General features: G+C 56.0%; 3 protein-coding genes and 2 long non-coding RNA genes across 17 annotated transcripts; 2 read left to right on the top strand and 3 right to left on the bottom strand.

Moving 5' to 3' along the window:
• Window positions 1-392: 392 nt before the first annotated feature.
• ARHGEF25 (Rho guanine nucleotide exchange factor 25) lies at window positions 393-7,723 on the bottom strand. 6 transcript variants are annotated; one of them, XR_012038835.1, is made up of 16 exons: window positions 7,516-7,723; window positions 7,157-7,271; window positions 4,705-4,919; window positions 4,473-4,568; window positions 4,308-4,384; window positions 4,052-4,118; window positions 3,751-3,854; window positions 3,498-3,567; window positions 3,295-3,384; window positions 3,120-3,212; window positions 2,872-2,922; window positions 2,602-2,679; window positions 2,170-2,370; window positions 1,845-2,025; window positions 1,173-1,606; window positions 393-953 (listed from the first exon to the last, which is right to left on the bottom strand). XR_012038835.1 is itself a non-coding variant. In XM_072842882.1 (16 exons), exons 1-16 carry the CDS (start codon window positions 7,612-7,614, stop codon window positions 752-754), a joined length of 1,764 nt encoding a protein of 587 aa, XP_072698983.1. In that variant the 5' UTR covers window positions 7,615-7,723; the 3' UTR covers window positions 393-751. The 6 variants fall into 6 exon arrangements, 5 of the variants coding, with proteins under 5 accessions (XP_072698983.1, XP_072698981.1, XP_072698982.1 ...); XM_072842882.1 differs by having other exon boundaries at window positions 393-862; window positions 1,491-1,606; XM_072842880.1 differs by having other exon boundaries at window positions 393-862; window positions 1,395-1,606; window positions 7,516-7,722.
• LOC140642399 (uncharacterized) lies at window positions 1,188-5,731 on the top strand. The gene is made up of 2 exons (XR_012038837.1): window positions 1,188-4,658; window positions 5,562-5,731. It is a non-coding gene; the product is annotated as an uncharacterized lncRNA (long non-coding RNA).
• A 288-nt stretch (window positions 7,724-8,011) lies between the features above and the next one.
• Window positions 8,012-12,978, bottom strand: DTX3 (deltex E3 ubiquitin ligase 3). Of its 4 annotated transcripts, none has more exons than XM_072842891.1 (6): window positions 12,841-12,978; window positions 11,588-11,649; window positions 11,318-11,393; window positions 10,213-10,948; window positions 9,075-9,292; window positions 8,012-8,721 (listed from the first exon to the last, which is right to left on the bottom strand). In XM_072842891.1, the coding sequence occupies exons 3-6, from the start codon at window positions 11,344-11,346 to the stop codon at window positions 8,646-8,648; spliced, it is 1,059 nt and encodes a 352-aa protein (XP_072698992.1). In that variant the 5' UTR covers window positions 11,347-11,393; window positions 11,588-11,649; window positions 12,841-12,978; the 3' UTR covers window positions 8,012-8,645. The 4 variants fall into 4 exon arrangements, with proteins under 4 accessions (XP_072698992.1, XP_072698995.1, XP_072698993.1 ...); XM_072842894.1 differs by having other exon boundaries at window positions 10,213-10,967; window positions 12,841-12,977; XM_072842892.1 differs by lacking the exon at window positions 12,841-12,978 and adding an exon at window positions 12,259-12,487.
• LOC140642398 (uncharacterized) lies at window positions 8,544-14,533 on the top strand. Its single transcript, XR_012038836.1, has 5 exons — window positions 8,544-9,982; window positions 10,154-11,422; window positions 11,860-11,970; window positions 13,914-14,017; window positions 14,218-14,533. It is a non-coding gene; the product is annotated as an uncharacterized lncRNA (long non-coding RNA).
• On the bottom strand, window positions 14,227-25,802 carry PIP4K2C (phosphatidylinositol-5-phosphate 4-kinase type 2 gamma). Of its 5 annotated transcripts, none has more exons than XM_072842886.1 (10): window positions 25,515-25,790; window positions 22,723-22,820; window positions 21,966-22,062; window positions 21,473-21,616; window positions 18,143-18,289; window positions 17,921-17,959; window positions 17,222-17,335; window positions 16,600-16,867; window positions 16,310-16,413; window positions 14,227-16,115 (listed from the first exon to the last, which is right to left on the bottom strand). In XM_072842886.1, the coding sequence occupies exons 1-10, from the start codon at window positions 25,698-25,700 to the stop codon at window positions 16,035-16,037; spliced, it is 1,278 nt and encodes a 425-aa protein (XP_072698987.1). In that variant the 5' UTR covers window positions 25,701-25,790; the 3' UTR covers window positions 14,227-16,034. The 5 variants fall into 5 exon arrangements, with proteins under 5 accessions (XP_072698987.1, XP_072698990.1, XP_072698991.1 ...); XM_072842889.1 differs by lacking the exon at window positions 25,515-25,790 and adding an exon at window positions 25,066-25,179; XM_072842890.1 differs by lacking the exon at window positions 25,515-25,790 and adding an exon at window positions 24,813-24,835.
• Window positions 25,803-27,554: the final 1,752 nt, after the last annotated feature.

The following is a 27,554-nucleotide window of genomic DNA, read 5'->3' as shown; positions in this document are numbered from 1 at the left end:
ACAGCCCCCAGCATCCTCTCTGCCTTCCCATTCTCCCTCAGCTGAACATGGAGGCCTCAGAAGGAAAGGTACTTGGGCATCTAGTGCTTTAGAATCTGGGTGTTGGGGGGAACGGTGGGAAGTCACACTACATTGGGCTTTTCGGTGGGCTCTAGAACGGAGGCCAGATGGGAGAGAAAGCAAGCAGGGAAAGGGGAGGATCTATCAAGTTCCAGGTCTGGACCATGAGATGCTGCAACTGCAGGTGAGAGGCAAAGAGTGACATCTTTTGTCTTCCCGCTGTGTCCTCCTCTCACCAGACCACCTTCCACCAGACCACCTTCGGGCCAGCTGATTTCTCCCCATTGCTTCACCGCCCCTCCCCTGCCCCTCCCTTGGCAGAGACAACAGCCTTAGAGATATCACAAAACCTTTAATCTCAGAAAACTGAAAAAAAAAAATCAAAATCAAACCAAATAATTTTTATCTGGCCCCTGCCCCAGCCCTCCCACCCACCCACCCACCCACATATCCTCCTTTGGGGGGGACCTGTGATGCATGCATAGGGGTGGGAGCTGAAGGGACCTGTGTTCCTTAAGCAGAAAGAAATCTTTTTGAGTCTAGGTATCCTCCTCCACGTCAACATCACTCCCAGCCTTGCCCCCCATCCAGACACATCAAGAAGGAATCTTGAGGTGGTGTCAGAAGGATTGCCCTGAAGTTCCTTGGGAAATGGGGTGGCCCCGTCCGCACCACCCCAGGCCTGCGCCACTTATAGCTCATCTTCATCCAGCTTGGCAAGTCTGGCTTGGCAGGGAGGGGTGTTTGGAACTGGCGGAGCTGGAGAAGGGTCGGGAGCAGCTTGGGGGGTGTCACTGGGTGCCTGAAGAAAGACTCAAGTCAGAGGATTAAAAAGAATTCCAGGAATCCACCCTCACTCCTTTCTTTTGGGTGTATGTCCCTAACCAAGCCACCTCCTCTTTTTTTTTTTTTTTTTTTTTTAAATATTTTTTTCTTTATTTATTTATGATAGTCACACAGAGAGAGAGAGAGAGGCAGAGACATAGGCAGAGGGAGAAGCAGGCTCCATGCACCGGGAGCCCGACGTGGGATTCGATCCCGGGTCTCCAGGATCGCGCCCTGGGCCAAAGGCAGGCGCCAAACCGCTGCGCCACCCAGGGATCCCATGCCACCTCCTCTTGATAGATGCCTTAGATTATCTAAGACAGTCAGCTTCTCCAGGGGTTAAACTGGAGAAGGGAGGGTCCAAGCAGGGAAGTGGGAAGGGACAGACAAAAGGCAGGTGGTGGAAGAGAGAAATGATGTGGATGTGGTGGAGGGGGATCTAGGGACCCCATAATAAGAGAGGCCCTCCCCATCCTGCCCCTATAACAAGGGAACTCCACTCCTCATACCTGTGTGTCCAGGGGCAGAGGGGCTCTGGCCACCTCCCCTTTGGGTAGCAGCAGCAGGGAAGGGAGAGAGCCATTGATGGGTGCATGTGTGCTGACCTGGGCCCGGTCTCCAGGGCGCATTCTCCCAGGACTCCCCACCCCAAGCCCTCCTGGCCGCCCCAGGCTGTTGGTCTGGCTCTCTCGTCTCTGATACTCAATGGGTGACTGCAACGCTGGGCAAAGAGAACAGAAGGAAGGGTTACAACACAGACATGTCCTTTCCCCCAAGTGCTCCGCCCACACCATCCTCCCACTTGGCCCCCCTCCCATGAACTGTCAGCCAAAGTAAATTGCCAGGGAGATGGGGAGAAGCTGGGGCCAGAGGGCAAGGATAGGAGATTGGGCAGTGAGGGATTCGGGAGGTCAAAGGGCCAAAGGAGCCCCATGAGGGAGGGAGGGTGAGAGCTTCACCATTGAGAAAGTCCCGCTGACTTTCCAGGATCTGAGCCACTTGCTTGATCCAGGCCTGACTCACTGCAGGGTCTGCGGTCTGCAGGACATAGCGCTGGATCCCGCCCTCTGGCCCTCTGGAGGTCAGTGCAAAGCGGCAGGGGTCACCCTGGAGGTTCCCCTCCAGTCCCAGACAGCTCACCTGGGTTGGCAAATAGGAGATGGCGCCCAAATTGTTTAGGCCCTCTGTGGTTCCTGCCCCCTCCAACAAGTCCAAGAGCCAGACATTCCCTCAGAGGCCTCACCCCATCCCAGTCAGGCCCCTCCCTAGTGGCCTCCTCCCCACCTTGATGCTGTTCTTGTACACATATCCGGCCTGTGTTCCACCCCGTACTCCTCCTCCCAGGGCCTCACTGAAGATGACAATTTGCTCGAAGAGGAAGACACGTCTCTCTCGACCTCGGGAGGACAGCAGCCCCCCCGCCTCGGGCTCGGTGACCCAGAATGTGTCCTGGCCCAAGAGCTTCCCCTGAGCAGTCAGTTTGCCCTAGAACCAAAGGGCAGCGATTTTGAGAAAAGAGCAAGAAGAGAAAAGCGCCACACTCTGCTCCTCCCCCCTTCCCCCGAGGCTCCCAACCAACCATGGGGTCAGGTCCAGGGGAGGACAGTTCCCCATGAGGACTTCTCCTCGAGGGCTCAGACTGGGACAAAAGAGCCTCAGGCCTCCCATTTCCTGTTCTATCCCCTGTACCTCCCATTTCCTGTTCTATCCCCATACCTCAAACCCCCGAAGTCTCCCCAGGGTCATCATGTCATTGCAGCGCTTGGGTACAAAGCACATGACCTCCACAGCTTGCTGGGTCACAGGTGAAGAAACGAGCATTGTCATTGTGGAGAAAAAGGCCTCTTCAGACCATGTTTCAACTCTCGACCAGCCTCCCCCTAAAAACCAGGCGGTGCATCCGCACCCGAGGAGCTGTGGGAACCCAGGAGACTGGAAAACTAAGAGGTACGTGGTGTGTGTCCTGGCAGATATGGGGGTCCTCACCTTCAGCTCTTCCGTGTCCATGCCAGCTCGACTATAATATTTGAGAAAATCCTAAGATGTAGAAAAGAAATGCTCAGGGAGGTGTTGAGGACACCCTCAGAGACTCTGACATCCTCCCCTGAGGACACAGGTGAGGATGCCCAGGAAGTCTGGGGGGGGGGGGGGAGGAGTCTTAGGAACCCTGGGGCGATGAATGAGGAAAGGGGTGTGCCAGCCAGCAGAACCCCCAGGGAACAGGTGGCTCCGACCTTGAGCAACAGCTGGTACTTCATGATCCTCTGCACTGGTTTGATGAGGAGGTCGTTGAGCTGCAGGCGGTGCCCGAGCTGCTGCCGGAGCTCCTGGGGACAGGGACCAATGGTTATGCAGCCAGAAGAGCCCGAGGATTCCGGCCTGGTCCCCCCAGGTACCTCGGCCACTGACCTCAAAGTAGCTATCCCCAAATTCTGAGACCACGTGCTCTGACTTGGGCTTATTCTGACAGTACACCACGTACATGTGCAGCCGGCGCTCCTAACGGGTCAAGTTGAAGGGGAGCAGGATGGGTGAGGAACCAGAGCTCCTCTCCAGGGCCCTGACCCACTCCCAAGCCCCGCCCCCCGCGGCCCCACCCCCTTAGGCCTCACGTGTTTGATGAACAGCTGAGCCAGCCAATCAGGATCCTCCAGGCAGCGCTGTAGCTCCTGCAGGAAATAGCTGGAGGGGTTGGCAAGGAAAAGGCTGGTCAAATACCCCCACCCCACTCAACTAAGCTGTCTACCTTAGTTGTGCCATTAAGCCACTCCAAATGTTCCTCAGGCGACAACAGGCCCATGGGTAGGTCACAGAGACAACCAGCCACATGCCCTTCCCCCTCACTCTCGGGGATCCACCACTCACTCTCGATGCCACTCATAGATCTGCTGGATGTTCCCAAACACAATCCTGTCACGGCCTCGAAGACACTCCGGGACCCCCTGAGCAGCCATGGTGGCCATGTAACCCTGCAGGAAGGTTGGGAGGCGGGGGGAGGGCAAGAGTGTGGGAGGCCAGCCTTGGTGGGAAAACCGCCTCCCTCCAGAAGTCCAGGAGGCCGGGGTGCGGGGAGGGTGGCACAGAGGAGCACTAGGGCAGATCCTACAGTTAGCCTTGAGCAGAGAGAAAGGGCTGGGCTAGGGCTGGGAAGAGAACGGGGAGCTACCTCCACAATCTGCCCCAAGTCGTCCACATACATTTTCTCTGTCTCTACCAGTTCACTCAAGACATACCTGGGAAGAGAGCAGGAGTGCACATCCTTGGTTTAGCCACTTCCTCCCTCCTGGACTAGAAGCCCCTTCATTACCACAGCCAACCTCAGAGGAAATTCCAAGTATCAAATCTAAAATGTGAGGGATAGTTCTCTGGAAGTTGCACAATGGGTGGGGGGCAGAGGAGAGGGAGTGTGTGGGGACACTTACATACTCCTTTCCATAGCCTTCTTCTTCTGTTCTTCTTCACTCTCAGGGGCTTGGGACAGAGTTCCCTCCTCAGGTGGCTGGAAGGAAAGAACATCCTAGAGTAAAAAAAAAAAAAAAAAAAAAAGGATGCTTTTTGGGGAGCCATGCAGACCCACTTCTTCATACCTGCGTCTTATCTCCAGGGCCCTCCAACAAAGTGGTCAGCAGGGTCAATTCGGGCAGCTCCTCTCCTGTGGCTAGAGCTGGTTCCAGCACCCAGTTCTGGGAGCCAGAAGTCAAGTGTCAGAAGTCACGGACAGTAGCTACACCTCCCCAGTGACCAGTGGCCCCCAGCCTGCCCTCTCTCCCAAGGTCCTTCATGGATGTCCTTCATGCTTCTGTGGTACTCTCTGCTCACCTCATATGGTCCAGCCTGGCCACCGTCTGCCTCAGTTTCCACACTGAGACAATGTTTGGAATGATCCAACCATCTTCTCAGGCCACTGACTGGCCCTGGGGGGCCCGGGGAACAGGGGCCAGAGCTGAGGCCAGAGCTGGGGCCAGAGGGGGCAGCCAGACCCGAAGTAGCTGAAGCTGAGATACTCCCCTCACTGCCAGCAATGGAATAGGATTCTAATGGGGAGTGAGGGTGGGGGGAGGGGAGAAAAGGGGCCATAGATATTACTCCAGCTCGAGATTCAGGGTCCCCAGGGAGCTCCCAGAGACTCCTCTTCATGATGCTGAGCCCTCTCTCCCAGGGCCCACTCTCTTGTCATTCTCATTTGAGTTCGCCAGGATAGAAAATTTCACCCGGGCACCCTTGGGAGGAAGGACAGTAAACACCTGGGCTCTCAAGGCCCGGAACCTCCAGTTATATGTGGAGGCTCCCCATATCCTGAGCATGCCATAGATATGGAGGGGCAGCCATCTGGGCAGCCACTGGAAGCTGGGGGTAGCCATCTGCTCTCCTACCAGCCGCCCCCTTCCAATGGGCACAGACCATTCCCTGAGAAGGTGGGGGGGGTAGAGCTAAAAGCCCATCTGCCACCCCCAGACCCCTCCTGCACCAATTGCAGTAGTCACTATAAAAAGACTTCTGCAGCCCATCTCCCCAACACATGCACAAACCCAATGGGGTGGGGGGCGGGGGGGGGGGGGGGAAGTGAGGAGAGCTCATCAGGGTTATCTTTGCCCTGGGCTCAGGAACAGAGGATCTGAGATTTGTCATAAAGCCCCTGGGAGACCCTCATCCTCCATCCCTCTGTCTGTCTTCAGATCTGAAGTAGATTCTCAGCAAAAGGATTTAAGGAAGATCCGGTCCTAGGCCCAGGGGATTGTGGATGGATTGTTCTCATACCCTGTTGACTACAAGACAGAGAGAAGAGTTTCCTGCCCCTTCCCCAAATTTTTTAACTTGAACAGATAAAAAATTTGCAGGCAGAAGGGATCTTGGAGGTCTACTAAGTCACTTTCCTGGAAAACGCAGGTACAAGTCTCCAGCCTCTCAATCCCTGGCGCCAGGTCGACCTGCGGCCCTGAACCCTCGGCCCGCCCCCGCTCAACGCTGGGCCCTCCGACCTCTCACTCACCACGACCCCCCCGGGCGAAGCAGCAGCCGCATTTTGCCAGCACTTTTCGGATCACGTGGGGACAGGCACAGCGACCCCCCTTGTGCCCCCCCCGCATGGCGCCCGGGCCCCCCCGCACCCCCCGCCCGGGCCGGCCATGCAGGGGGAATCACGGGGGGCGGGGGGACGGCGCAGGGCGCACACCCCCCTCCCTCCTAGCCCGCTCCAGGCTGGGGGAGGGGGCAGGGAGGGAACCGGGAGGGGGTGTCCAGGGGTAGGCGGAAGCCGGGGCTGGGGGGCGCCGGGGCCCCGGGGAGCGGGCGGCGCGGGGCCGGGCGGCGAGCGCGGCGGGGAGGGTTTCCGGAACCCAGGCGGTGCGGGGCCCGGGGTCCAGCGGTCCGGCGGGGCGGGGCGGGGCGGGGCGGGGCCGGGCTGCGGCGGCCGCTCCAGCCCCGGCTCCGGCCCCTCGGGCTTGGCGGGGCTCTAGGCCCGGGCTGGGAGGGGCGGGGGCCGGCTCCCCGGGTCCCGGGCGCTGCGCGGGTCCCGGCCGAGCGGCGAGCCGAATAACAGGCCGGGCCGCGGTGCCGCCGCGGGGAGGGGCCTCTGCGGCCCGGCTCCGCCCTCTGCCTCCGGTTCCCCCTCCAGCCTGCGCCGGGCTCCGGCCCCAATCCCCCTCCCGCAGGCACCGCCGCGTTCCCACTCCACGTCCCCACCGCCTCCGCCTCCCCTCTCCAGCCTCGGCTCCCCGCCCCGTCCCCCTCCCTCCCCTCTCGGGCTCCCGACTGCGGAGAGCCGGGTGGGGGCGAGCCGGGCGGCGGGGTCTGCCCAGGTCGCCCCTCCGCCTCGGCGGTGGAGAGGGCTGCGGATGGATGGGCCCGGGCCCGCGGGGAGACGTGCTGGGGGCTGGGACTGTCCCCAGCCCGGCAGGGGTGGACAAGCCCCCCCCCCCGCCATTCGGGGAGCGGGAATGGGGAGCTCTGCGGGGAACACGGCCCAGGTGCCGCCCTCCCGCCAGACCCTGCTCCCCTCCAGGCCCCGGGACTCTGGCTGAGGCTAATCACCAATTAAGGCGAAGTCCCGGCGGCCGGGCTGGCGGGGGGCCAGGGGTGGGGCGCGGGGACACAGCCGCGGGATCGGGTGATGTGGGGGCCACACAGGACTAGGGGGCGAGAAGCGTGGAGCGCTCGGCACTTAGATGGGTCCCGCGCAGTTTGGATGCAAACCTTCACGCGAGCAAGGGCGGCATTACTTGAATTGGGCGCAGGGCGGTAGCTGGGCCCCACCCCGCCCCCAGCTTCTTACCGGGCAGCGGCGCCCAGGCGGGGACCCCACGCTGGCGCTCCCCCTTCTGATCACCCTCGGGACAGTCCGACTCTGTCTCGGTCCCTCCCGGCCCTAGGGGGCCTCTGCTCGGGGGCTGTGGGCAAGACTGGTGGTAGGGAACCTCCCTCCGCACCCGGCCTCGACCTCCCGCGTCGCCCTCCTCCTGTCAAATCCACATTGTTGTAAAAGGGTCGCCTAGGCCGGGCTGCAGGGAGCCGTTCGCCCAGACCCAGGCCCCGAACTCCCGGGGTGCGGCGACCGGGTAAACTGAGCTGTGGGGTGCAGACCTCCTGAGGCCCCCTAAAGGTTCCCGACTCCACCGTGGTCCCCTTTCTTACCCCCTCCGGCCCTGGGAGGGCGCATGCGCGCAGCATGCCCCCCATGACCCCCAGGATCCGGTCCGTGCGGCCAGGGGCGGGGCGGTCCGGGGGCTTCATGCTGGACCCCTACCCTGCTCCAAGTTTCAGGGCCGAGGGGGCACGGAAGCTGGGGGGCTCTCGGCCTGCGTGCGTCCGGGGAGTTGCAGCTGTGGAATCCGCCCCCTGCCCGGCTCCGCCCCCACTCCCACCCCAGCCAAACTTCTCAAAGGGGTAGGGTTGTTCCTTTCTCTACCACAACCCAAGTTCCACGACGAGCCAACCCCCCCGTAGTCCCGATTCCGACGTGGATGCGTCGGGAGCCCACTGAGCACTTGCCGTGTCCCAGGCTCTCTGGAGGCCGGGACTGGGGAGACGCGCGGGGATTTACCCGATCACCACCCCTTCCCCTTCTCAGCGGGTTCCGCTCCTCACCCCACCCCCACCCGGGGCCACAGAACAGAACGGGTGTGGCAGAGAGAGTTGCATATTTTACTTTATTTTTATTAAATTAAAAGCTACAGTCTGGCGGCGATTCCAGAACAGGGTAAGGAGGCTCCTTATAGGGGGCAGAGAAGAGCAGGAGACGGACTGACGGACTGACGGAGACAGAGACACAGGAGAGAAAGGACAGGTTAAGGTGGAAGGGGGACTGGTTCTGAGAAACACACAGGGCCGGCTCCGGGGGATGGGGGGGCTCACCTCAGCCCCACTGCCCCTCCCCCATGCCGAAGCTCAGCAGTAGAGCAGGGGGCTCGAGAGACCTTCCCTCCCCACCCAGGTCCTTTCTCAGCTTAGTCACTGGAGCACAGCACATACCAGAAAAAGCCAAGGGCAAAGGAGGGGGTAGGGAGACTGGGAGTATGTACATGGGGAGGTGGGGAGCAGAGCCTGGGAGATCCCCCTCCCAGAAGGGAGCGGCTCTCACTGCACAGAAGCACTTGGCCTGGGGGAGGGGACAGGGGAAGGGATTGCCCCCTCCCTCTCTGAACTCCTTCCCCAGTCAGACTGGTCCCCTGTTTGTGTGGTGTGGGGGGGGCAGAGGGAGAGAGAACAGAGGCTTCCGCTGGGTCCTATGGAGAAAGGCAAGGGCTTGGCAGAGGGGAAGTCCTTCAGTCGTCTGTGATACCCTTGGCTCTCAGCTCCTCTTGCACCCGGGTCAGGTAGGTGGGGTCCGGGTACCCAAACCTGGGAGCAAAGAGAGACGAAGGTCAGGATTAGCCATTCCAGCTGACTCATCTTAGCCTCATGCTCTCCCTCATTCTGGGGGCCCAGTTCCAGCCGCTCCCCACTTCCCCTGAGCATAGCCAATCCTGAGATAACTTAGCCCACTTCTGCTTATTTCTGTAGGTTAAGCTGGGCATATTGGGCCAGGTGGAATGTAGAGACGCTGGGATGGAAGAGATGGCTGGGATAGTTTGGGGGTGGTCCTCTCTAGTTAGGAGGCTCTAGGAGAGAGGGGGTTGCTGTCATTCCCTGGAGTGAAAATAGAGAGAAGGGGAGGAGCCAAGGGAGGGAAAGGAAATGAAGGAGGGTCGCACAGCTGGGGTCCTCCTGTGCAGCTGGTCTTGTGGTGAATGTCGTTCCAGGTGATGACATTCGGTCTCCCTGTGGTCATGGACGTGCCGATAGTGAAGGTGAGACGCTGGTCAAATGCCTTGCGGAACAGGGTCAGCACCTTGTTGCCCTCGGGGCAGTCCGGGAGGTAGGCCACCCGTGTGGTGCCAGGGTACCGAACTCCTGGGTTTGGGTGTTCAGCCTGGGACGAAGGGGAAGCAGAGAGGACAGTGAGCAGCTGGGCACGTGAAGGCCCGTGATGCCAACCGAGGGTCATCCTGGTCCACTGGCCGCCTAATGCTGATGGGGCAGCAACGGGCCGACAGCCTTTCAAGGAGGGAGAGACTTCCTTGAAAGGTTTGGACAGCAGGAGCCCATTTTTGGACAAAATCCTTACTACTAAGGAAGTTCCTTCTGCTGCCTCAATCTCTCAAGTCTCAGTTCAGCAACAAATGGATTCTCAAAAGTGATGGCAAGCCGCTCGCTAGTCCTCACTCACCAGATAAGTCAGCAGAAATGTGAAGACTGAGAATAATCTCTCTCTGTCTTCCCCTCTCCACCTGAAAACACTCCCAGCGCTTCTAAGCCTGCCTAGCCCGGGCCACTTTCCCATTACTCTCCTTCAGAGCTTCCTCAGCCCTCTGCAAACCAGGCCTGGAAATTACCCTTGCATGGTCAAGCAGGAGACACCTAGAGGCTCTCGACCACTCCTGGTTTAACCTCCCACTGTCAACAAGATTTTCCTCTCAGCAGTCTGGAACAAAGCAGCACTCACTGCTCTGTGAAGAGGGTCAGATCCCTTCCCGCTAGGCCTGCCTGCACCTGAGCCACCTTCTCCACAGAATTCACCTCTGCCAAGAATAGCTGTCGTCATCCATCCAAGTTCACCGAGGCAAGAGCCTTTCTCTCCTACCTGAGTTTCATATGTGCCGTGGAGTCGTGGGCTAGAAAAGCTGGGCCTGAAGGTGGGGGGACCAGCTAGCTCCAGGGCACCGGGTGCGAAGGCATGCTGGGAGGCGGCAAGACTACATCACATCTAACAAACACACTCCCCTTCACCCAGGTTTCCTAGGTCAGAGAACACGCTTGGGGAAAACCGAAGGGCACGGCAGGTCTTCTTACCCCCTGGACACCGGGCGGGAAGACGTACTGGATGACAATGGTGCCATACTTCTCATAGCTGGGCAGTAGGAGCGTGGCGTCCTTAGAGACCAGCATGCGCCCATTCTGGGGCTGGTTGCCCACCAGCTGCCCATAGAAGCGGCCACACATGGGACAAGCCTTTTTCACCTGCAGGGCCCGGGTGATGCAGCCCTCACAGAACGAGTGCCGGCACTTCTCCAAGGTCTTGGCGTTCTGGATCTCCCCCAGACAGATGGGGCAGGTGCTCTCCTGCTCCTCAGCCTCCTCCCGAAGGCGGGGAGGAAGTGGAGGGGGGAGGGGAGGAGGAGGAGGGGGAAGCCCCCGAGCCCCTGGGGGCAGGAGCGGGGCTGCTCGCAGAGGGGGAGGGGGTGGCCCTGGGCGGTGCAGCTCAGGGTGCTCCCCGCCACCCCCCAAAGCCAGGCAGCCCATAAGCTCGCCCTGCCTCTGAGCTTTTTTCAGCTCTTTCTCGGCCTCTTTTAGCAGCCCCTTGAGCGCCTTCCGGGCCAGGTAGAGCCCGTTGGGGGGTGCCGGGGGAGGACCCTGCGGGGATAGCTGCAGGACGTAGATGTCAGAAGTTTCGCCATCGATGAGGATGGACACGCGGTGCTCCTCCCGAAGCCGGGCCAGCCGGGCTGGGGTCTCCTTGCTCAGGAAGTCCCACACAGGCTTGGAGACAGTCACTTTATTCTTGCAGGTGCCTCCACAGGCTGCCATTCTGGACAGGACGAACGACACTGCCCCCAGGGTGAAAGGGACTCAGGGTGGGGGGTCCCCATTTGACAAAATCCGTGCCTACTACCTCAGGTTGCTTTCAGGCCCTTTATCACCTCTACTGTCCCACAGTCCAACCCCTGACTCCTAGCCACCCCAGCTGATTTTCTGTCTCAGAGCTCTTATCTTTCAAATCCTAGCACCCACTAAAGAGCAAGAAAGTTTCTATGACTTTATTATTATCATCGTCTGGGCCAAGCAGCAGTCTTGGTTCTGTTTCCACTCCTCCCAAGATCACAGAAACAATCTGGCCCTCCTCCCTCTGGGGGGGGGGACCAGCTTCTTTAAAGGGGAGGGAGACTTTTTTGCTCACTTTGATCCTGAACAGCTTAGAATTGGCATGCAGGCTCGCTCCACTGTCCCTGCTTCCTACTTGTCAGCTGTGGGACCTGGTGGGTGGAAGGGAAAAGAAGGGAAGGTGAGATACCCCCCTACCCACTTTCCTCATGCTCCAACCCAGCAGCCCAGGTAACAGAAGACTGGGAACCCGGGTGTAAGTTACTGGGAATGGGATTACTTGGCACATGGAATGGAGGAAACCAATTTAAAGGCGAAAGCTGAGTTCCCCTTGGGAGGCAGATACCTGGAAAGCCCATGGACGGGAGCAGTAGAAATCCCTCTATTGCCACACTCAGCTGACTAGGACTGGGGGGAGCGGGGAGAGTAGAAAGGAAAGGGTTATGATGACAAAGGTGACCGGCCCCCCTCACCCCCACTCCGCCAGCAGCCCAGAAACAAAACAAAAACTCCTCTTCCATTTCCTCTCCTTCTCTCCTGCAGAGCTGCATCCCCAGCCTCTCCCAAGTTGCTAAAGATGGAACTTCAGCAAGCTAACTTTCCTCTTCTCCTCCCCAGCTCTGAGGCTCTCAAGAAGGCCTAGGGCGCAGATGAGAGAAGTCAGGAAGGGAAAAGCCCCCCCCCCCCCCCCACGGAGGTCTTTCTTGCCACCTGCCTCGGATCACACGGGTGAGAAGCTTTCCTACGCTCCCCAAGTCCTCACCCTGCCCCACGTCCCCCCACAATTCAGCCCCCGTCGCTAGGGAGCCTTCCTTGCGGGCCAGCCCAGGGTCCCTTCTGCGGAAGTCTGTTTGGAGGCGGGCAAAGTGGCAACAGCCCCTAAGTAACGAGGTTCTTGCTGTCGCCTTTGTAACCCCGCGCCTGGAGCAGTAAGGCCGGCAGCGACCGGGTCTGCAGGCGGGAGGGTGCGGCTCCGCGGGGCTCGGCTGGAGGAGCCGGGGCTCCCCCGAGTCTTACCGGGTGCGGCTACAGAGCTGTCCCTACAACGCCTCCAAAGGTGGCTCAAATAGAAGAGGGGCCGCCAGTGTGGCCTCAACTCCTGGACTGACCCCAAGGGGAGCGGCTGTGCGGCTCCATCCCAGTCCCCTCCGGGCCAGAGGCACCTCGAGGCCCAGAGGGTGAGGCTGCGGCCCCGGAACCTCCGCTCGTCCTGCGCATCCAAGGCCGCGGGGCCCGGGACCTCGGGGTCCTGGCTCGGTCCCGCCGGCTCGGGAGCGGGGGCGGGCGGGGCGGGCGGGGCGGGCGCTGGGCCGCGACCCCGCGGGGCGGGGGGCGGGGGGCGGAGGGCGGGGGGCGCGGGCGCGGGCGCGGGCGCGGGCGGGGGCGCGGGCTGCTCGGCGGCGGCCCGGACCCGCGAGGCGCGGAAGCAGGCCCGCGTCGGCCTGTCGCCCGGTCGGGGCCCGCGGGCGGGGAGCCTGCCGCGGGGGCGCCGCCCGCCAGCCCGGGTGCGGGCCGCGGCGCGGGGGGCGCGGGGCCGGCGGGGGGCGGGCGGGGGGCGCGGGCGCGGGCGCGGGGGTGTGGGGCGCCGGGCTCACCTACCTCCCGTCAGCGCCGCCATTGCCGGTCACATGACTGAGGCTGTTGCCGGGATGACGGTCGGGGCCTTAGCAACAAGGGGGGGCGGCCCGGGGGGCGGGGGGCTCCGCCGAGGGTGCGGGCCGGCGCGAGGGCGGCCCCGGGGCGGCGGGGGGCGGGCGCTGCGCCCCGGGACGGGGACGGGACGGGGCGGGGGCGGAGCGCGGGCCGCGGCGGGGAGGGGCGCGGGGGCGGGGGCGGGGGCGCGGGGGCGGGCGCGGCCTGGGCCGCTCCCCTCCCGGGCCCCCCTCGGCCCTCGCGGCGGGGCGCCTTCCGCGGGGGGGGGGGGGGGGGGGCGGTTCTCTGTGATCCGCCTGCTGCTGCTAGAAGCGCCGAGGAACAATCTAGGACGGGCAGAGCCACAGTAAGGAAAGCCCTGGTCCTGGAGGAGGAGAACCACCCCCACGCCCACACTATTTCCATCCCTTCCCGGGGCGCTCGCCTTCTCCTAGGTTGTGACCTTCTGTGACCCCCGCAACCTGCCCGCAGGCGGGGCTGGGTGAGCGCCTCCGACTTTCCTTTCCACCCACAGGGATCCTGAGGCTAGTGCAGAATGGGAAGGGAATACAGGCCTCAAAAAAATGCCTTGGGGGGGATGGGGATGGGGGTGAGGGTGGGGGTGGGGGTGCGAAGTCTCTGGTACAAGTAGAGTTAAAAACGCTCCAAGAACAAACAGCTCTGCTCTGCTCTGCTCTGCTTCCCACATCAGAGCGCTCTCCGCCCCCGGGCCAGCTCACTTCCCTGGGGCCACATCAAGCCAGGTTTTTCCACCAGCCAAAGGCCTCCTCAGCCAAACAGCACTGGATCTCCCAGGCTGGCAGCAGCCTCTATTTATCCACCCCTCTCTTCACTCCCTCCCTGGGCTGGAGGGCTGGTCGCTTTCTCCACTTTCCCAGGACCCTGCTGTACTCTTCCTACTCTCCAAACAACAGGACATCTTTCCCAGGAAGCCTAGGGGGAACACCCCGTTCTTCTTTTAGCTCCTGTGAGCAAGTACAAGTGAGGGAGCGTGCTCTGAGGCTCACTCACCTTTACAGGAGTGACTGTGTCATCAGGCCCAGAACTCCGGGGGGGAAGAGGGAGCACCCCATCAGCCCTTCTCCCTGGCCCCCCCATACGTGGACTCTGACAGAGCTGGAGAGTAAGTTTTCCATTGCCATGCACACCCCTCACCACCTTTTAACTAGAAACCCACATCCTTAATTAGGGGCCCCACATTTTAAAGATGGGTAATTCTTCATCTGGTCTCTGCACCCCTAAGCACAGGGTTCCTCAGAAAAGAGGGGGGGAGGAGGCATGTCTGTGAAGGAATATGGATTCAATAATTTATTTCCTATACAGTGACAGCGATGGGAGTAAATACACAAGATCTTTATTAATTAATAAAACAAAAAAGATGAAAAACAGAAGCAACAAAACGAAGACCATTCTGCTCATGATACATCAGCCACATGGTCAGAAAACCAATTTCTAAAGAGCAACAGCTGCTGGTGTCATGGAGTTTTATTGCATTCAAAAGGGGAAGGTAGATGGTTGGAATGAAAAAGATCAGCAGGCCCCTGATGGGAAGATATTATAGGGGCTCTAATTCTTAACTGTGGACTCGTCTTGTTACTTCCTTTGGAGAAGATGAAGGGGAGAGAGAAATTCTCCTTTATGACTGTATGACTTCCTGTGAGACAGATCAGTCCAGCTAGATACAGAGCAAAGAATCTTTGCATCCCCACAGGCCAGTTGCAGGTGCCCATCTTTATGTTTTAAAAAAGTGCAGAAGCCATAAAGGGGATGGAGGGTAGCAAGAATGGCTGCCTTAGCCCCAAAGGTATCAGGGGGTGGGGAGGACACTATCTGGGCCCTCAGGGTCCTCTACACTCTGAGACTACCACTTGTCATTTCAACTCTTGGGAGGGGGCCAGTGATTGAGTTATGGCTCTGACTCCTCTCTGGGGGTGGAGAGTGAAGATGACAAAGAAGTCCATCTGTCCCCTGGGAGACATAGTAGCAGTATAAGACAGAAAAGAACAGAATAACACATCCAACTGGAAAAAGGGCTTGAGAAGGGGTTGGGAAGGAAGTATGCTAGGTGCACATCTCCAAGGAGTAGAGGAGGTTCCCGCACTTGAGACGTTCCATCCTCTTGAAATGACCAGGATGGACCCAGGTAGAGATATTTCCTCCTGCTGGGGATAAAACCTCAGAGATGGCTACACGTGAAGAAAGGAAATTTAGCATTGGGAGTGAACCTTACACCCTGGCCCATCATCCCAGCCTCCAAAACTGCCCCCACCCTCGTCCCCCGCTGAAGGGTTCCAGCCTTGGGAGGTGTGGAAGGTCCTGGTGAAGAGCAGCAGCAGTCAAACATCTTCACCCAGGCTTGAACGGTTTGGCCATCTCTGGGTTCTTGTGCCCAGAAGTACAGGGGCAGGGGTTGGAAGTAGGGTGAGGGAAGAGTTTGGAGAGTAGTAGTCAATTCTTGACAGACACCTTTTCCAATTCCCTGAATAATTTCAAGAGTCCTCCTGGGTCCCACCTCTGTAAGGCACCAGCTGGCTCGCCGCTCCCCACCCCATTAGTGTGTAAAATGGGCCATAACCCATCATATGTGTGCATGCCAGCACCCACACCTGTAGTATCTTAAAAGTCCTCCATCCCAGGGTCTACCGGGAAGGAGGCATGCCACAGTGAGTTCTATAAAGTTATCAGCAAAATTCAGACACTCTTAGTTCATCCCACACAGCAAAATGCATCCAGAGTAGTTGCTTGAGCCAGGTCCATCCGTCCAGTCAGTTCCTGAAGATGGCAAGTAATCCCCTTCCCCCATCTCCTCCTATGTTCTAGAAACAACAGGACATTTACAAAGATCAAGGCACTTGGGAGTGAGTCAACAGTAACACTCTAATGAAGCAAGCAGAATTGCTGGAAGGGAGGGAGAAATGGAAGAAAAGTGGGCGGGTGGGGAGGGGGGGACAGGACAGTGTATTTCTGAGGGTCAGGAAAAGCCTAGTCAACAAGATGGAGTTGTGTGGGTAGAAGGAGCCTGTAGCTGGAATTTAACAAAAGAGGAAGAGAAGTAGTAGTGGTCAACATATCCACAGCTCCCCAAGCCTCTCGGAACCCTGCCACCTTGAACATAAAGCAGCACGGAGTCTGGTAGTCTCTTAGGCAAAAATGTTGGTAATAAAATCCAGGAACCGCTTAGCATACTGCTCAGGATGGACAGTGGAGATCTCTGCCCCAGCCTGCGAGAGGAGGTAGGAACACAGCGTCAGGCACCCCACCACCCCATCCCACTCCGCAGCCTCCAGTCCTCCCCACACCACTTCCGCACCCAGCCCTTCCCAGCCCTTCGTCCTTTTGCCACCCCATTGCTCCCGTACAAAAGGCTCCCTCTGTTCCCAGTCAAAAGATAGGAAAGGATTTGGGGAGCCCTCACCCCGTGCTTGACAGTTTTGGCTGCGTGAGCTGCTTTCTTCTTGGCATCATACTGTGTCAGGATGTCAATGAGGCCCATGAAATACACCTCCTTCTGGGGGGCCCCTGGGGAAAGAAAGCGAGGAAGAGCAAGTATAGTCCCAATTCCCTCTTCCCAAGAACCAGTCAGATCTGTTTTGAAAAGCTAACTGGCCTCTCTCCCACCACCCTGGCTGGTCTCAGTCCCCTCACTCCCCCAAGGCCAACCCTCCCCACCACCAACACCCTTAATATTTCCAGGATTTCTCTCACCCTCAGCACTCCGGATGGCATAGACGTCAATGAGGGACTCAAATTCTCCAGGGCCCAGGGGCCGGTGAGAATGGATGTAGCCGCCAATACCCTCAGGGGAGGTGCCATAGGAGCCCACCAGAGCAGGTGGCCCTGTCAGGTCACAGTCTCCATCCCCCTCTGACTCCTCCTCCCGCACAGGTCCCTCCTCCTCTGGGTCAGAGCCCCGAACGATGTCGTGGATGCCCAGCAGAAGGCTGTAGTCCATGATCTTCAGCTGCACTAGGAACTGAGACCCCACTGACAAATCAGATACCTCAGATCTCCTTCCCTGCTCCCAGCACCACACCACCCTTATACCTCCCCTCTGAGCTTCAGGGGCCCTCCTGGGGAAAGGAAGGATGAAAATCGAGGGTTGGGAGTATACCACTGCCCTTTAGTACATCAATGTCCTGGTACCTGAGGTCATCCTTTTAGTCAATTCTAGCCATCCCCTCCATGGGTCACCTCTAAGGGTTTTTTATGTCCCATACCCAACTCCCCTACATGCAGAAAACCCAAAGAATAAAGGGAACGGGAGAGACAGCTGCCCCGGGGGGGAGCAACAGGAAACAGCCATTTCCCAAAGCACCCCGATCATCACCTCCACATCTCTCTTTAGCTTCTCTAGAAATACTTTCTTCTCCTCTTCACCAATATAAACCTTCTGGTTCTTGTTGAGAAAATCCATATCCTTAAGGGTGGGCAATTCTTTAACCTGAAAATAGGTAAGGGGAATCTTGGGAATACAGCCCTTCCCTCAAGGTCTCAGAGAACCATGCTCTCTTCCTAGGGCTCTCTGTAACTCAGTGGCCTTGAGGGGAGAGAGATCTCACAGCTCCTCTAACTGCACACTGCCATGCTGCCCAGAGGCCGTTCTCCGCTCTTGTGGCTTCTCCAAACTCAGTCACTGCAGCGGTACCCCAAATCACATCCCACTACCGTCTGCTTATGGTTTCCAGTCAAGACCTCACATACCGCCTTTCATTCTTCTTAAGCAGAAAATAGCCACCTGAATACAAGAACCCAGAGCGGGGGGTAGAGAGTAAGCATTTCGCTCTCAAAGTTTGTCTTTATCCATAGCCACACCTTCCACATGGGCTAACCCATGCCAGTGAGAAAGCAGCTGCTCCTGCTGCCCATTCCAAACACTTAATCCCAGCATCAGCACAAGTTTACACCTCTCTTCTTTTTGGTGGTTTAAGATAAGACGAAATAGCTGGTGATCCCTACCTCTATCCTAAGGAGATCCCTTTATCTGCCCTCCCTCATCCCTCACCCTGTCACCTAAAATTAGTATCACCTTTTCCTTATCGCTGGCTTCTCGGGACACTAGGGAGCCCTGTGGAGAGACCCAAAGACCAAGTCAGCAGAAGTGGCTAAAAGAAGTTAGGATCCAGCTCCTAAGAGGAATATTCACACCCACAGTCTTCTTTCCTTTGAAATGAACCATCTCAGTGCCCTCCCAGGCCCTTCCCCACTCTCAGGCTATCAGGAGCCTCTCCCTCAGCTAGCCTCTCCTTACCTTGAGGTCATACTTCCTGTGCACAGGAAGACGGTGGCTAAACATGTTGCGCATCACAAGCACGTAGCTGTCTTCATTGTCCACGCTAACTCGATACATCCCCAGGAACTGGGGCAGCAGTGTGTTGCCATGGCACTTCACAATGTACTGGGGTAGAAGGGAGGAAGGAATGGGGAGAAGCTGAGGAGTAAATGCACAACCAGCCCAGGGATGGGAATTCAAACACCACCATTCCAGAGTAGGGCAGACAACTTCAAGTAGAGAGATTACAAGGTCAAAAGTGTGAGTGGGGAGCGCCTGGGTGGCTCAGTCAGTTGAGCATCTGATTCTTGGTTTCCACTTAGGTCATGATCTCAAGGTTGTGGGATTGAGCCCTGCAGAGCATGGAGCCCAGCTGGGATTCTTTCTCTCTTCCTCTTCCTCTGCCTTGCCCCACCCCCACCCCCAGGCGTACCCCTGCGTGAATGCTCTCTCTCAAATAAATAAATAAAATCTTAAAAAAAAAAAGTGGTGGAGACTTGTTAAAGGCATCTGTGGTATCCATGAAGTTTCTGAATCCCCATCTCCTGATTTATTCCATTTGTATAATGTCTCTTTATATTAAAGCTTTTATTTATTTTTTTTAATTTTTATTTATTTATGATAGTCACACACACAGAGAGAGAGAGGCAGAAACACAGGCAGAGGGAGAAGCAGGCTCCATGCTCCGGGAGCCCAACGTGGGATTCGATCCCGGGTCTCCAGGATCACGCCCTGGGCCAAAGGCAGGCGCCAAACCGCTGCACTACCCAGGGATCCCCTAAAGATTTATGAGAGAGAGAGAGAGAGAGTGAGAGAGCATGCACGCGTGCACAGGTAGGGGGCAGAGGGAGAGGGGCAAGTAGACTCCCTGCTGAGCATGGAGCCCAGCTCAATCTCAAGACAGAGACCATGACCTGAGCCAAAATCAAGAGTCGGATGCTCAATCAAGTGAGTCCCCCAAGAGCCACTAGACTCCCTATTTTTTTTTTTTTAAGATTTTATTTATTTATGAAAGACACACAGAGAGGCAGAGACACAGGCAAGGAGAAGCAGGCTCCATGCAGGAAGCCCGATGCGGGACTCAATCCCAGGACTCTAGGATCAGGCCCTGAGTCAAATACAGACATTCAACCACTGAGCCACCCAGGTGTCCCTCTCTCTATTTTTTTAAAAAAGATTTTATTCATTTATTCATGAGGGAGAGAGAGGGGCAGAGACATAGGTAGAGGGGGAAGCAGGCTTGTCGTGGGGAGCCCACTGCAGGACTCGATCCCAGGACCCCAGGATTACAACCCGAGCCAAAGGCAGGTGCTCAACCGTTGAGCCACCCAGGCATCCCTAAACTCTTCAAGTACAAGTGGTCACAGAACCAGGATTAGAGATTACATCTGTTTACCACGAAATGATTTTACCTAGACTAACATTTCCTGGTGGGCTACGTTCCCATAGTAAAAATGTTTGCATGATGGCTTATAATTTGGGATTCTTAAAAAATGACTCATCTTTTATGCTATTGTCTCTGTCAGCATTGCTGCCTTCTTCCCCTAGAGCCAGCCTTCTCAGAAAAGTAGTCCACAATGAATCCACTTCCTTTCACACCTTAAGCCAGTGAAATCAAACTCATACTCTCATCTTTCCTCTGAAATCTACTACTCCCTTCCTCAAATCCCTGTTGCCAAATCATTTGGTATTCATTTTAGTTATTGTTGTATTTCAACTTGGGGGCACTTGATACTCCCAACCAGACTCTCCCTAGAACTCTCTTCACCCTGGGCTCCCCCTATGCCACTCTTCCAATTCTCTTCCCCTCTCTCCTCAAATCCCATACAGAACAAAGGAGGGTACCTGGCAACTCAAACTCTCCTTTATGGGCTCTTCTAATTGCTTCATTTCTTCTCCATAACACTTCCTGTCAATAGTCTGTATCTATAGTTTTAAATACCATCTATTACCTGTAACTCTCAAATCTACACTTCTACTTTCCTGAACTCCATTCCCCAACCACTTATGGAACATCTACATCTGAATGAACTGTAGAAACCCTACATTCCACATGTCTAAATCAGAACTGTCTTCTCCCCAAAACCGCTTTCTTTTTGTGCTTCCCAACTGTTAGTGAATAGACACCCGGTTATCCCCAGCCAGGAATCTGGAGGCACCTTTGCCTTAATTCCCCCAAGTCTCCCACGAGTCCCTCTGCCTCTCCACTGCCATCGTTCCTCCACCCTCTGTCATTCCTCACCCAGACTATTAGCATTACCTCCTACCTGGTAATGCTAATCTTCACTCCTAGCATTCCCCTATCCAACCCATTCTCGAAAATGCAGTCATGGGACTATTTCTAAATAATATACCGCTCTCTCAGCTCTGTGCCTTTGCAAGTTGTCCTTTGCCTAGAATGCTTTCTTCCACCTTGTCTAAGGAGTCCATACTAGTCTTTCAAGAACCGACTCCTATAATCCTTGCTCTAACAAACTCTCCTTGAACCTCCCAGTGCACTTCTTTCCCCAGGTAAGCTAGGATGCTCTTCCTAAGCACCCCCACAGCACTCTGTATATCCCTCTACTACTGCACACATCCCACTGTGTTTATGTTGGTTTCCTAGCCTCTGCCGTGAGGCTGAGAGATCCTCCAGGGCCTCTTCCTCAGTCACCTCTTTCTCCACTGCCTAATGTAGGGCCTAGTGATAACGGAGATTCAATGTTTGTTGACTAAACCAATTATTTTTCTAGTCTTTCATTTATTCCTTGCTAACTGACTTTAGGGGGATTTTTTTTTTTTCCCATTAGAAAGATATTCAGGCAGTGTTTTTATCACTGAAATATTCCGGAAACTGCACGTTTCAGGTTAATCTCATCAGACAGAAAAGCCTCCCTAATCCCACTCAGGACTGGATATGATCATGCTTCTCCCCTTCAGTTTATTCCCAATTGTGTACTTATCCTGCTTTTCTCCTCGAAACCACATTTATTCCTGACAGTATATTGGTGTTAACAGTTCACCTAATTCTGGCTTAGTCTACAGTTGATAACCGCTATATGTGTGCCCCTGATGTATCAATCCACAGCAGTTTGGGATCGTAAATACCAAATGAGAAAGGAACATGTCTAACTTCTCCTTTTTGGTCAAACACAAAGAGGTATGCAGAGGCTTTTTCCGAAATTCCTAGTTTTCAAAAACATGATGTCAAGTGCTCCTTGGGCAGCAAAATGGGTTGTAGGGAAAAGAGAAAAGTTTCCTAATGTTCTCCAGCAGCAAAGCTATGACTAGAGAGGAGAGGGAAAGAACGAAGCTGGAAAGCCGCCTAACCTGGTGGTAGTTCGAGAGGTTGCTATGCATGTCAGCAATGTCCTCACTGGATACTTCTTTGATGACCAGAGTTCGATCGTAGGAGATAAGGAAGCGACCATCACTGCCTTCACTTTCACTCGGGGGACTTCGGGTGAGGGATACCTGGGAACATAAATAGGTCAGAGGCTCTTTTCCTCTTTGAATGGAGATACAATCATAGGATAATGGTCAAGTGAATGTATCCGAAAGCAGATAAAACTCTTGTATGAAAGGTGGAGCAGGGGTTCTTCACCTGGACTGAATGAATGTGAAAGCAAAAATTTTAATGTAGCTACATTTTTCCCCAAGGACTGGGTTAACGCCTTTCATCAGATTTTTGAAGAGGCCTTGTGACCACAAATAGGTAAAGAATCAGACTTACCAAAGCTCTCATTTCTCTAAACATGACTGGCCCCAGGATTCCCTGCTTGTCATGGAGAAAGGACACCCCTCACCCGAAAAGGACTCTCACCAGGTAATCTTGGTCATCAATGCCAAAGCGATCACGGAGGTTCCTGAAGACCTGGGGGCAGTACTCCTTGAACTTGAAATGACTAGGCAGGTTTTCTCTGAAATAGGGGTTTTCAGGGTAAGAAAACAAAGTAACAGTATTACATTTATATGTGGCTTGACAATCTACAGAGCACCTTCAACACATTTACCCTATATGATTCTCATGAAACTATTGTGAAGGCCTTTAAAGGTATATTATTCCCATTTTACAGGAGAGATTGGGGCTCAGGGTGGTTGAGTGACCTGCTTCAAACAGAGAACTGATAAGTAGCTTAAGTAGAACCAGGATCTAATGCCCATCTAAACAGCATCATTTCCCAAATCTCATGCAAGTTCGAGATATCCTAAAATCCGCAATAGGTGCGACTGTTCCGAATGGCATCTTCTGATACCAGAAGCACCTAGGAGACTAAGATACTTCTTTCAGGGAGTCTCTATCAGAAGCTAATGGTAAGGGCATCTAAATGTATTTACTCTGTGGCTAGATGAGAAACAAAGTAGTACAAATATACCAGAGTATAGAGAACACTGGAAGTTACTTTAATGGTTTTGTTGCACGATACTGAATTTCTGCTCTGGGAAGGGGGTTAGAATGCAGAACTTGCAAACTGCCTTCCAAATCTAAAACCTTCGATTCACTGAATCTTAACTCTTAAAATTATGTATTACTCTCTTCTAGGAAGGTTGACAAAAGAAGAGCAGGGATCTCCACATACCTGTGGAAAAGGTGATTGTTGACCTTGATCTTGGAGCTCGCCTTAAAGTCATCTGGCAGCAGCATCACTGGGGGAGGCACCTGGCTGAGCTCATTGATCTGATAAACCAAAACAAGAACAGGGAGCCAGTGAGGAGGGGTGTGGAGAGCTACTTCTACACTGCTTCTGGGCGAAAGTCAGAAAAGGGCAACTCAACCCTTGTTCATTTAGGAACCCGAGTTATGCATCTACTTGCCAGAGGTGAGACAATGCATCTGACCCCTTCTGCTGCCCAGCAGGGACTGCAGTCAGCAGCCCCCACACACAGCCCCTCACACTCCACCCCCATGGAGCTTCATGCTCGCAGCAGTCATTTTATATTAGGCAAACCCTGTAAGCAGCTCAGCACTATTTTTAAAGCTGTGAGAAGTTCTAAAGGGAAAAAAATACCCTCAGCAGACTCAAAACACTCAAGACAAACAGTTCCATGCTCCATTAAAAACAAAACAAAAGGCGCTTTTTTTTTTTTAAATGTACACAAGAGAGTTAATGGGACTCTGAGGAGCCTGCAGCAACCAGAATGAGATGTCCACATCCTGCAGGAGGCATCTCCTTACAAACAGACCACCCTGACCCAGGTCTCTCCAGTAGGTCCTCACCTGCCTGAGTGTCAAGTAAAAGAAGAGCAGCTGACTTCAGAGGGGGTGCATGCAGGCAGGCAGAGGATATGAGCTCATTAGCTGTCTGTTCCTAAAAGTCAAGTCAGGCCATGGCCCAAAGGATGCAAGCAACACACGCTCTCCTTGGCCCCCAGAATCAGCCATCTGCTAATTCTGGGTGGGAAGGGAGTTCCTGCACGAAGAAATCCCAAGAAGATGTGTTTCCTCCCCAGCGTTGCCGCAATACTGTTCACCCACCTTTAACAGTGCGCTTATCACATGACTCTAATGGCTAGTTTATGTAAGTTCACCATTTACATTGTGAGCTCTTCAAGGGCAAGGATCAGCTGTAGTTGTCTGCATGTCTCAGGTGCTGAGCTAGCATAAAGTTTGGCACAGGGGGTCCTGAAGTGTGTATTAGATGAATAAGCGGAGGCCTTGCCTCTCTTGATCATTCAACAGAGGTGATGAAATGCAGCCTAACCCAAATCCACAGATTGCAGTGAAACTGTGCTCCTCTCACTCTCAGTAGAAAAGGAGGACAGGGGATCCCTGCGTGGTGCAGCGGTTTGGTGCCTGCCTTTGGCCCAGGGCGCGATCCTGGAGACCCGGGATCGAATCCCACATCGGGCTCCCGGTGCATGGAGCCTGCTTCTCCCTTTTTTTTTTTTTTTGCTTCTCCCTCTGCCTGTGTCTCTGCCTCTCTCTCTCTCTCTCTCTCTGTGACTATCATAAAAAAAAAAAAAAAAGAAAGAAAGAAAAGGAGGACAGAACGTCTTCCTCCAGGAACCAAAAAAAAAAAAAAGAAAGAGAAAGAAAGAAGAAAGAAAGAAAGAAAGAAAGAAAGAAGAAAAAAGAAAAAGAAAAAGAAAAGCCACTTGAGATTCCCAGCCTAAAATTCAGCTATAGTTCTTCATGCCCCCTCCTCGCCACCTGCTGTTAAGCAGGCTGAATCATCATTAAGACATATGTTCAAGGAATTCTCCACTCTAGACACTTGAAGTAAATGTGGGTTGGCTACAGGGTGGGGTGTTGAAGCTAAAGTATATATACCTAGGGAAGCTGAGGCAGCCAGCTCTCATGTGTAACTCCTCAATCCTTACCAAAGAAAAATCCTCCTTGGTAAGCTTCCCAAAGGGATGGATGGGTCACCTGTAAAGTCCATATGAGAGGCGGCCCTACCTCTAAGACATTACCACCCAGGAGCTGGGGGCGGTCCATAGAACCACAAATACAAAAGAGCCCCCCCCACCCCCCGACATTCTAAACCACAAATCAAGAAGGGGACAAAAATGGTCTTCTTCCTTACTCCCTTCCACCTGTCCAACTCCGCCTTGACTACAACACTTCAAGGAGACTGATTTATAAAATACTGCCTGTTACATTCAAGGTCACCGCATCCCTCCCACTCTAAATCTGAGGGTGGAGGAACAATGGCTGTGCTTCCTTCACCTGAGTGAAGGAAAAGCGACGCACTGGGCTGCTTGGCCTCCTCCCAGGCCACACCGGCCACCTGTTCCTCAGGTTCACCAGCAGCGTCCCCAGCAGCAGCACTCCTCAGCCATCCTGTTGGTCACAGACGACCCCCCGCTGACCCCGAACAGCGTCTCCGCGGCCAGCCACGGGGATGCAGTGAAAACCAAAGGCATATCCCATACACAGTGTCAACGAGGCCCGGGTGGGTGGCTTCTCCCGGACGCTGTACCTTCGGAAGGCAAAGGCAGGGGCGCGCAGGAAGCCTGGAGCGTCCCCCAGGGCCGAGGCTCCAGCACCAGGGCGGCAGCTGGAGAGGAAGGCGACCCGCGCCGCTCCGAGCTGCCTCCCGAGCCGCAGCACCGCCGCCCTGGGCGCCCGCCCGGCCTCCCGCCGAGCCCGCCGCGACGCCGGAGCAGCAGGAGGGCAGGTGGGGCGGGCGGAGCTCGAGCGGCGGACGCGGCGCGGCCGGGGCGCGGAGGGGGCCAGGGCCCGACTCACGGAAGGAACGACGGCGCCGCCTCCAGCGAGGCGCCGCGGCGGGGACACCTGAGGTTGGGGCGCGGGGGCGGGGGCGGGCGCGGGGGCGGGCGCGGGGGCCGGGGCCGGGGCGCGGGGGCGCGGGGGCGCGGGGGCGGCGGCGAGGGCTCCAGGCGGGAGCTGGGGGCGCGGCGGGCTCACCGAGTGGGCGACGCCCCACAGGAACACGCCCAGCAGCGGGTCCGCCGCCCGGAACACCTTCACCTTCTGCTGCACGAAGTGTTTCTTCTTGGTCTTGGAGGCGAAGCCGAAGCCCGGGGCCGCTGCCGCTGCCGCTGCCGCCGCCGCCGCCGGTACGGTGGCCGGCGGGACAGAGGAGGACGCCATAGCCTCCCTCGCCCGCGCAACCGACCGAGGGGACGCCGAGCCGCCGGCGCAGCGGGCTCCCGACCCCGGAAGCGGCGCTCACCTGGGCCGCCGTCACGTGACCGGAGGCCCGCCCGCGGGCGCGCAGGGGGCGGGGCTGGGCTGGCTCCGCCCCCGCCGCCCCGCCCCGCCCCGCCCCGCCCCGCCCCGCCCCCCGCGCGGTGGGGGCTCACCTGGCGCTCCCTGCGGGCGGCGGGCGGCGGGCGGGCCCGGCCCCGGCCCCGGCCCCGGCCCCGGCTTGCCTCGGTCCCCGGCCTGGGCCGCCCGGCTTCCCTCCAGGTCGGCGGCTCCTTGGCGGCAACGCCGCTGCCTCCCGGTTTTACCGAGTTTTAGGAGTAACCTCCCGCCCGAGGCTCTAACCCAGAAGTGTCACTTTACGAAGTGGCCCACCCCCAAGTGGTTTCCAGGCATTGTGTGTGTCTCTCACGGGCACCGCCAGGCATCATTCCGCAGGGGGACTGGACTATTCCGAAAGTAGACACGAAGCGGTGAACTAGAACAGTGGCTGCTGGGATGGAAAGAAGAGTGGCAGCTAAAGGGAGAGTTTGATGTCAGTCTGGAAAATTCTTAGTGGATGTGGGACTTGAGGGAAGGGGAGACCTTGAGACTGAATCCCAGGCTCCTGGCCAAGAGACCGGTGCTGGTGGCATGAAAAGGGGCAGGTTGGTGAAAAGTTCGGTTTGGAATGTGTTTGAGGGACCTGAGGGCCACTGGACATACGAGCCCAGAACTCAGCAGAATAATCTGGGCTGCCCACACAGACTAATTGTGGCATCTGTGGCCATGGATGACACCCTTCCAGAGAAAGCAAGAACCCTGGTCTAGACCAGCAATTAAGAGGGTAGTGGGAGAAGACTGAGAAGCAAAAGGAACCAGGAGAGCAGGGTCACAGAAACCAGGGAGTAGAGTTTCCAGAAGGAAGGAGTGGCGAGCAGAGTCACATGTCATGGAGGTGAAGCAAGACAAGGATGGAGAAGTGCCCATTGTATTTGGCAACGAGTGACCTTCAAAAAGCAGTTTCATCAGAACAAGAGCCAGTTCTAGGTGGGCTGAGGAATGAATGGGAGATGAAGAAGTGGGGAGGGGAGGCTTGGAATTTTGGTCAGGAAATCTGGCTGTAAAAACAAGATGAGGAGTCACTTATAGAGAAACAGTTGAAACACACACTTTCAGGGCACACTTGGCTGGCTCAATCAGTAGAGCATGTGATTCTTGACCTCAGGATTGTGAGTTTGGGCCCCACGTTGGGGGGAGAGATGACTTAAAAACATATAAAAGAAACGCACTCTTCAGGGAGGCTTTACAAGAAGGGGGGAAATCACAAAGATGCAAACTGCCCACCTGCATCACTTTTAGATACCGTATATAATGGGTCTATGTAAGTATCTCAAGAATGAAGAATCTAGAAGGAACTTGCTTTAGTCCAGAAAAGACAGATTTATCACTTGTTAGGAGAAAGAAAGTAAAGGATTGGTGCAAATATAGGTAAGGGAGTAGGTATGGAGGGCAGATGAAGGAATTTCATGCTCAGTTGCCTTAGTTGTTTGCCTAAGAGAGGAGGGGAGAAGGGATCTTTAGAAGTTTCGACCACCTGCTCTGGGAAGCAAGGGAGGAAACTGAGTAGAGGTACAGAGAAGCAGTGAGTAGCAAACAGGGCCAATTAGCTTCCTAGGCTTTCAGTGGCCCTGGAGTTTTAGTTGTACACTTTTCTCCATTGTCTCAGAAGCTCCAAGGTATGAAGAGAGAGGGCACAGAGCCCTGTGCTCTAAAATGGGGCTTAGGGGATGCTCAGCTGGCTCAGTGGGTAAAGCAATG

This window comes from Canis lupus, chromosome 11, assembly GCF_048164855.1.
Source record: "Canis lupus baileyi chromosome 11, mCanLup2.hap1, whole genome shotgun sequence".
Lineage (NCBI taxonomy): Eukaryota > Metazoa > Chordata > Mammalia > Carnivora > Canidae > Canis > Canis lupus.
This window is presented reverse-complemented; position numbering and strand designations above follow the sequence as displayed.

Coding starts and splice junctions, on each gene's coding strand:
- ARHGEF25 (XM_072842880.1), bottom strand. CDS start 7,614: ATGAAGCCCCCGGACCGCCCCGCCCCTGGCCGCACGGACCGGATCCTG. Junction 3,568..3,750: donor ATCTATGAGTGGCATCGAGA/GTGAGTGGTGGA, acceptor CAACCCCTCCAG/CTATTTCCTGCAGGAGCTAC. Junction 3,385..3,497: donor CTCAGCTGTTCATCAAACAC/GTGAGGCCTAAG, acceptor TTGACCCGTTAG/GAGCGCCGGCTGCACATGTA.
- DTX3 (XM_072842891.1), bottom strand. CDS start 11,346: ATGCCAATTCTAAGCTGTTCAGGATCAAA. Junction 9,293..10,212: donor TCCCGCCCGGTGTCCAGGGG/GTAAGAAGACCT, acceptor CCTTCGTCCCAG/GCTGAACACCCAAACCCAGG. Junction 8,722..9,074: donor TGCACAGGAGGACCCCAGCT/GTGCGACCCTCC, acceptor CTTTGCTCCCAG/GTTTGGGTACCCGGACCCCA.
- PIP4K2C (XM_072842886.1), bottom strand. CDS start 25,700: ATGGCGTCCTCCTCTGTCCCGCCGGCCACCGTACCGGCGGCGGCGGCG. Junction 22,063..22,722: donor AACAATCACCTTTTCCACAG/GTATGTGGAGAT, acceptor CCCCTATTTCAG/AGAAAACCTGCCTAGTCATT. Junction 16,868..17,221: donor AGCTAAAGAGAGATGTGGAG/GTGATGATCGGG, acceptor GTGGGGTCTCAG/TTCCTAGTGCAGCTGAAGAT.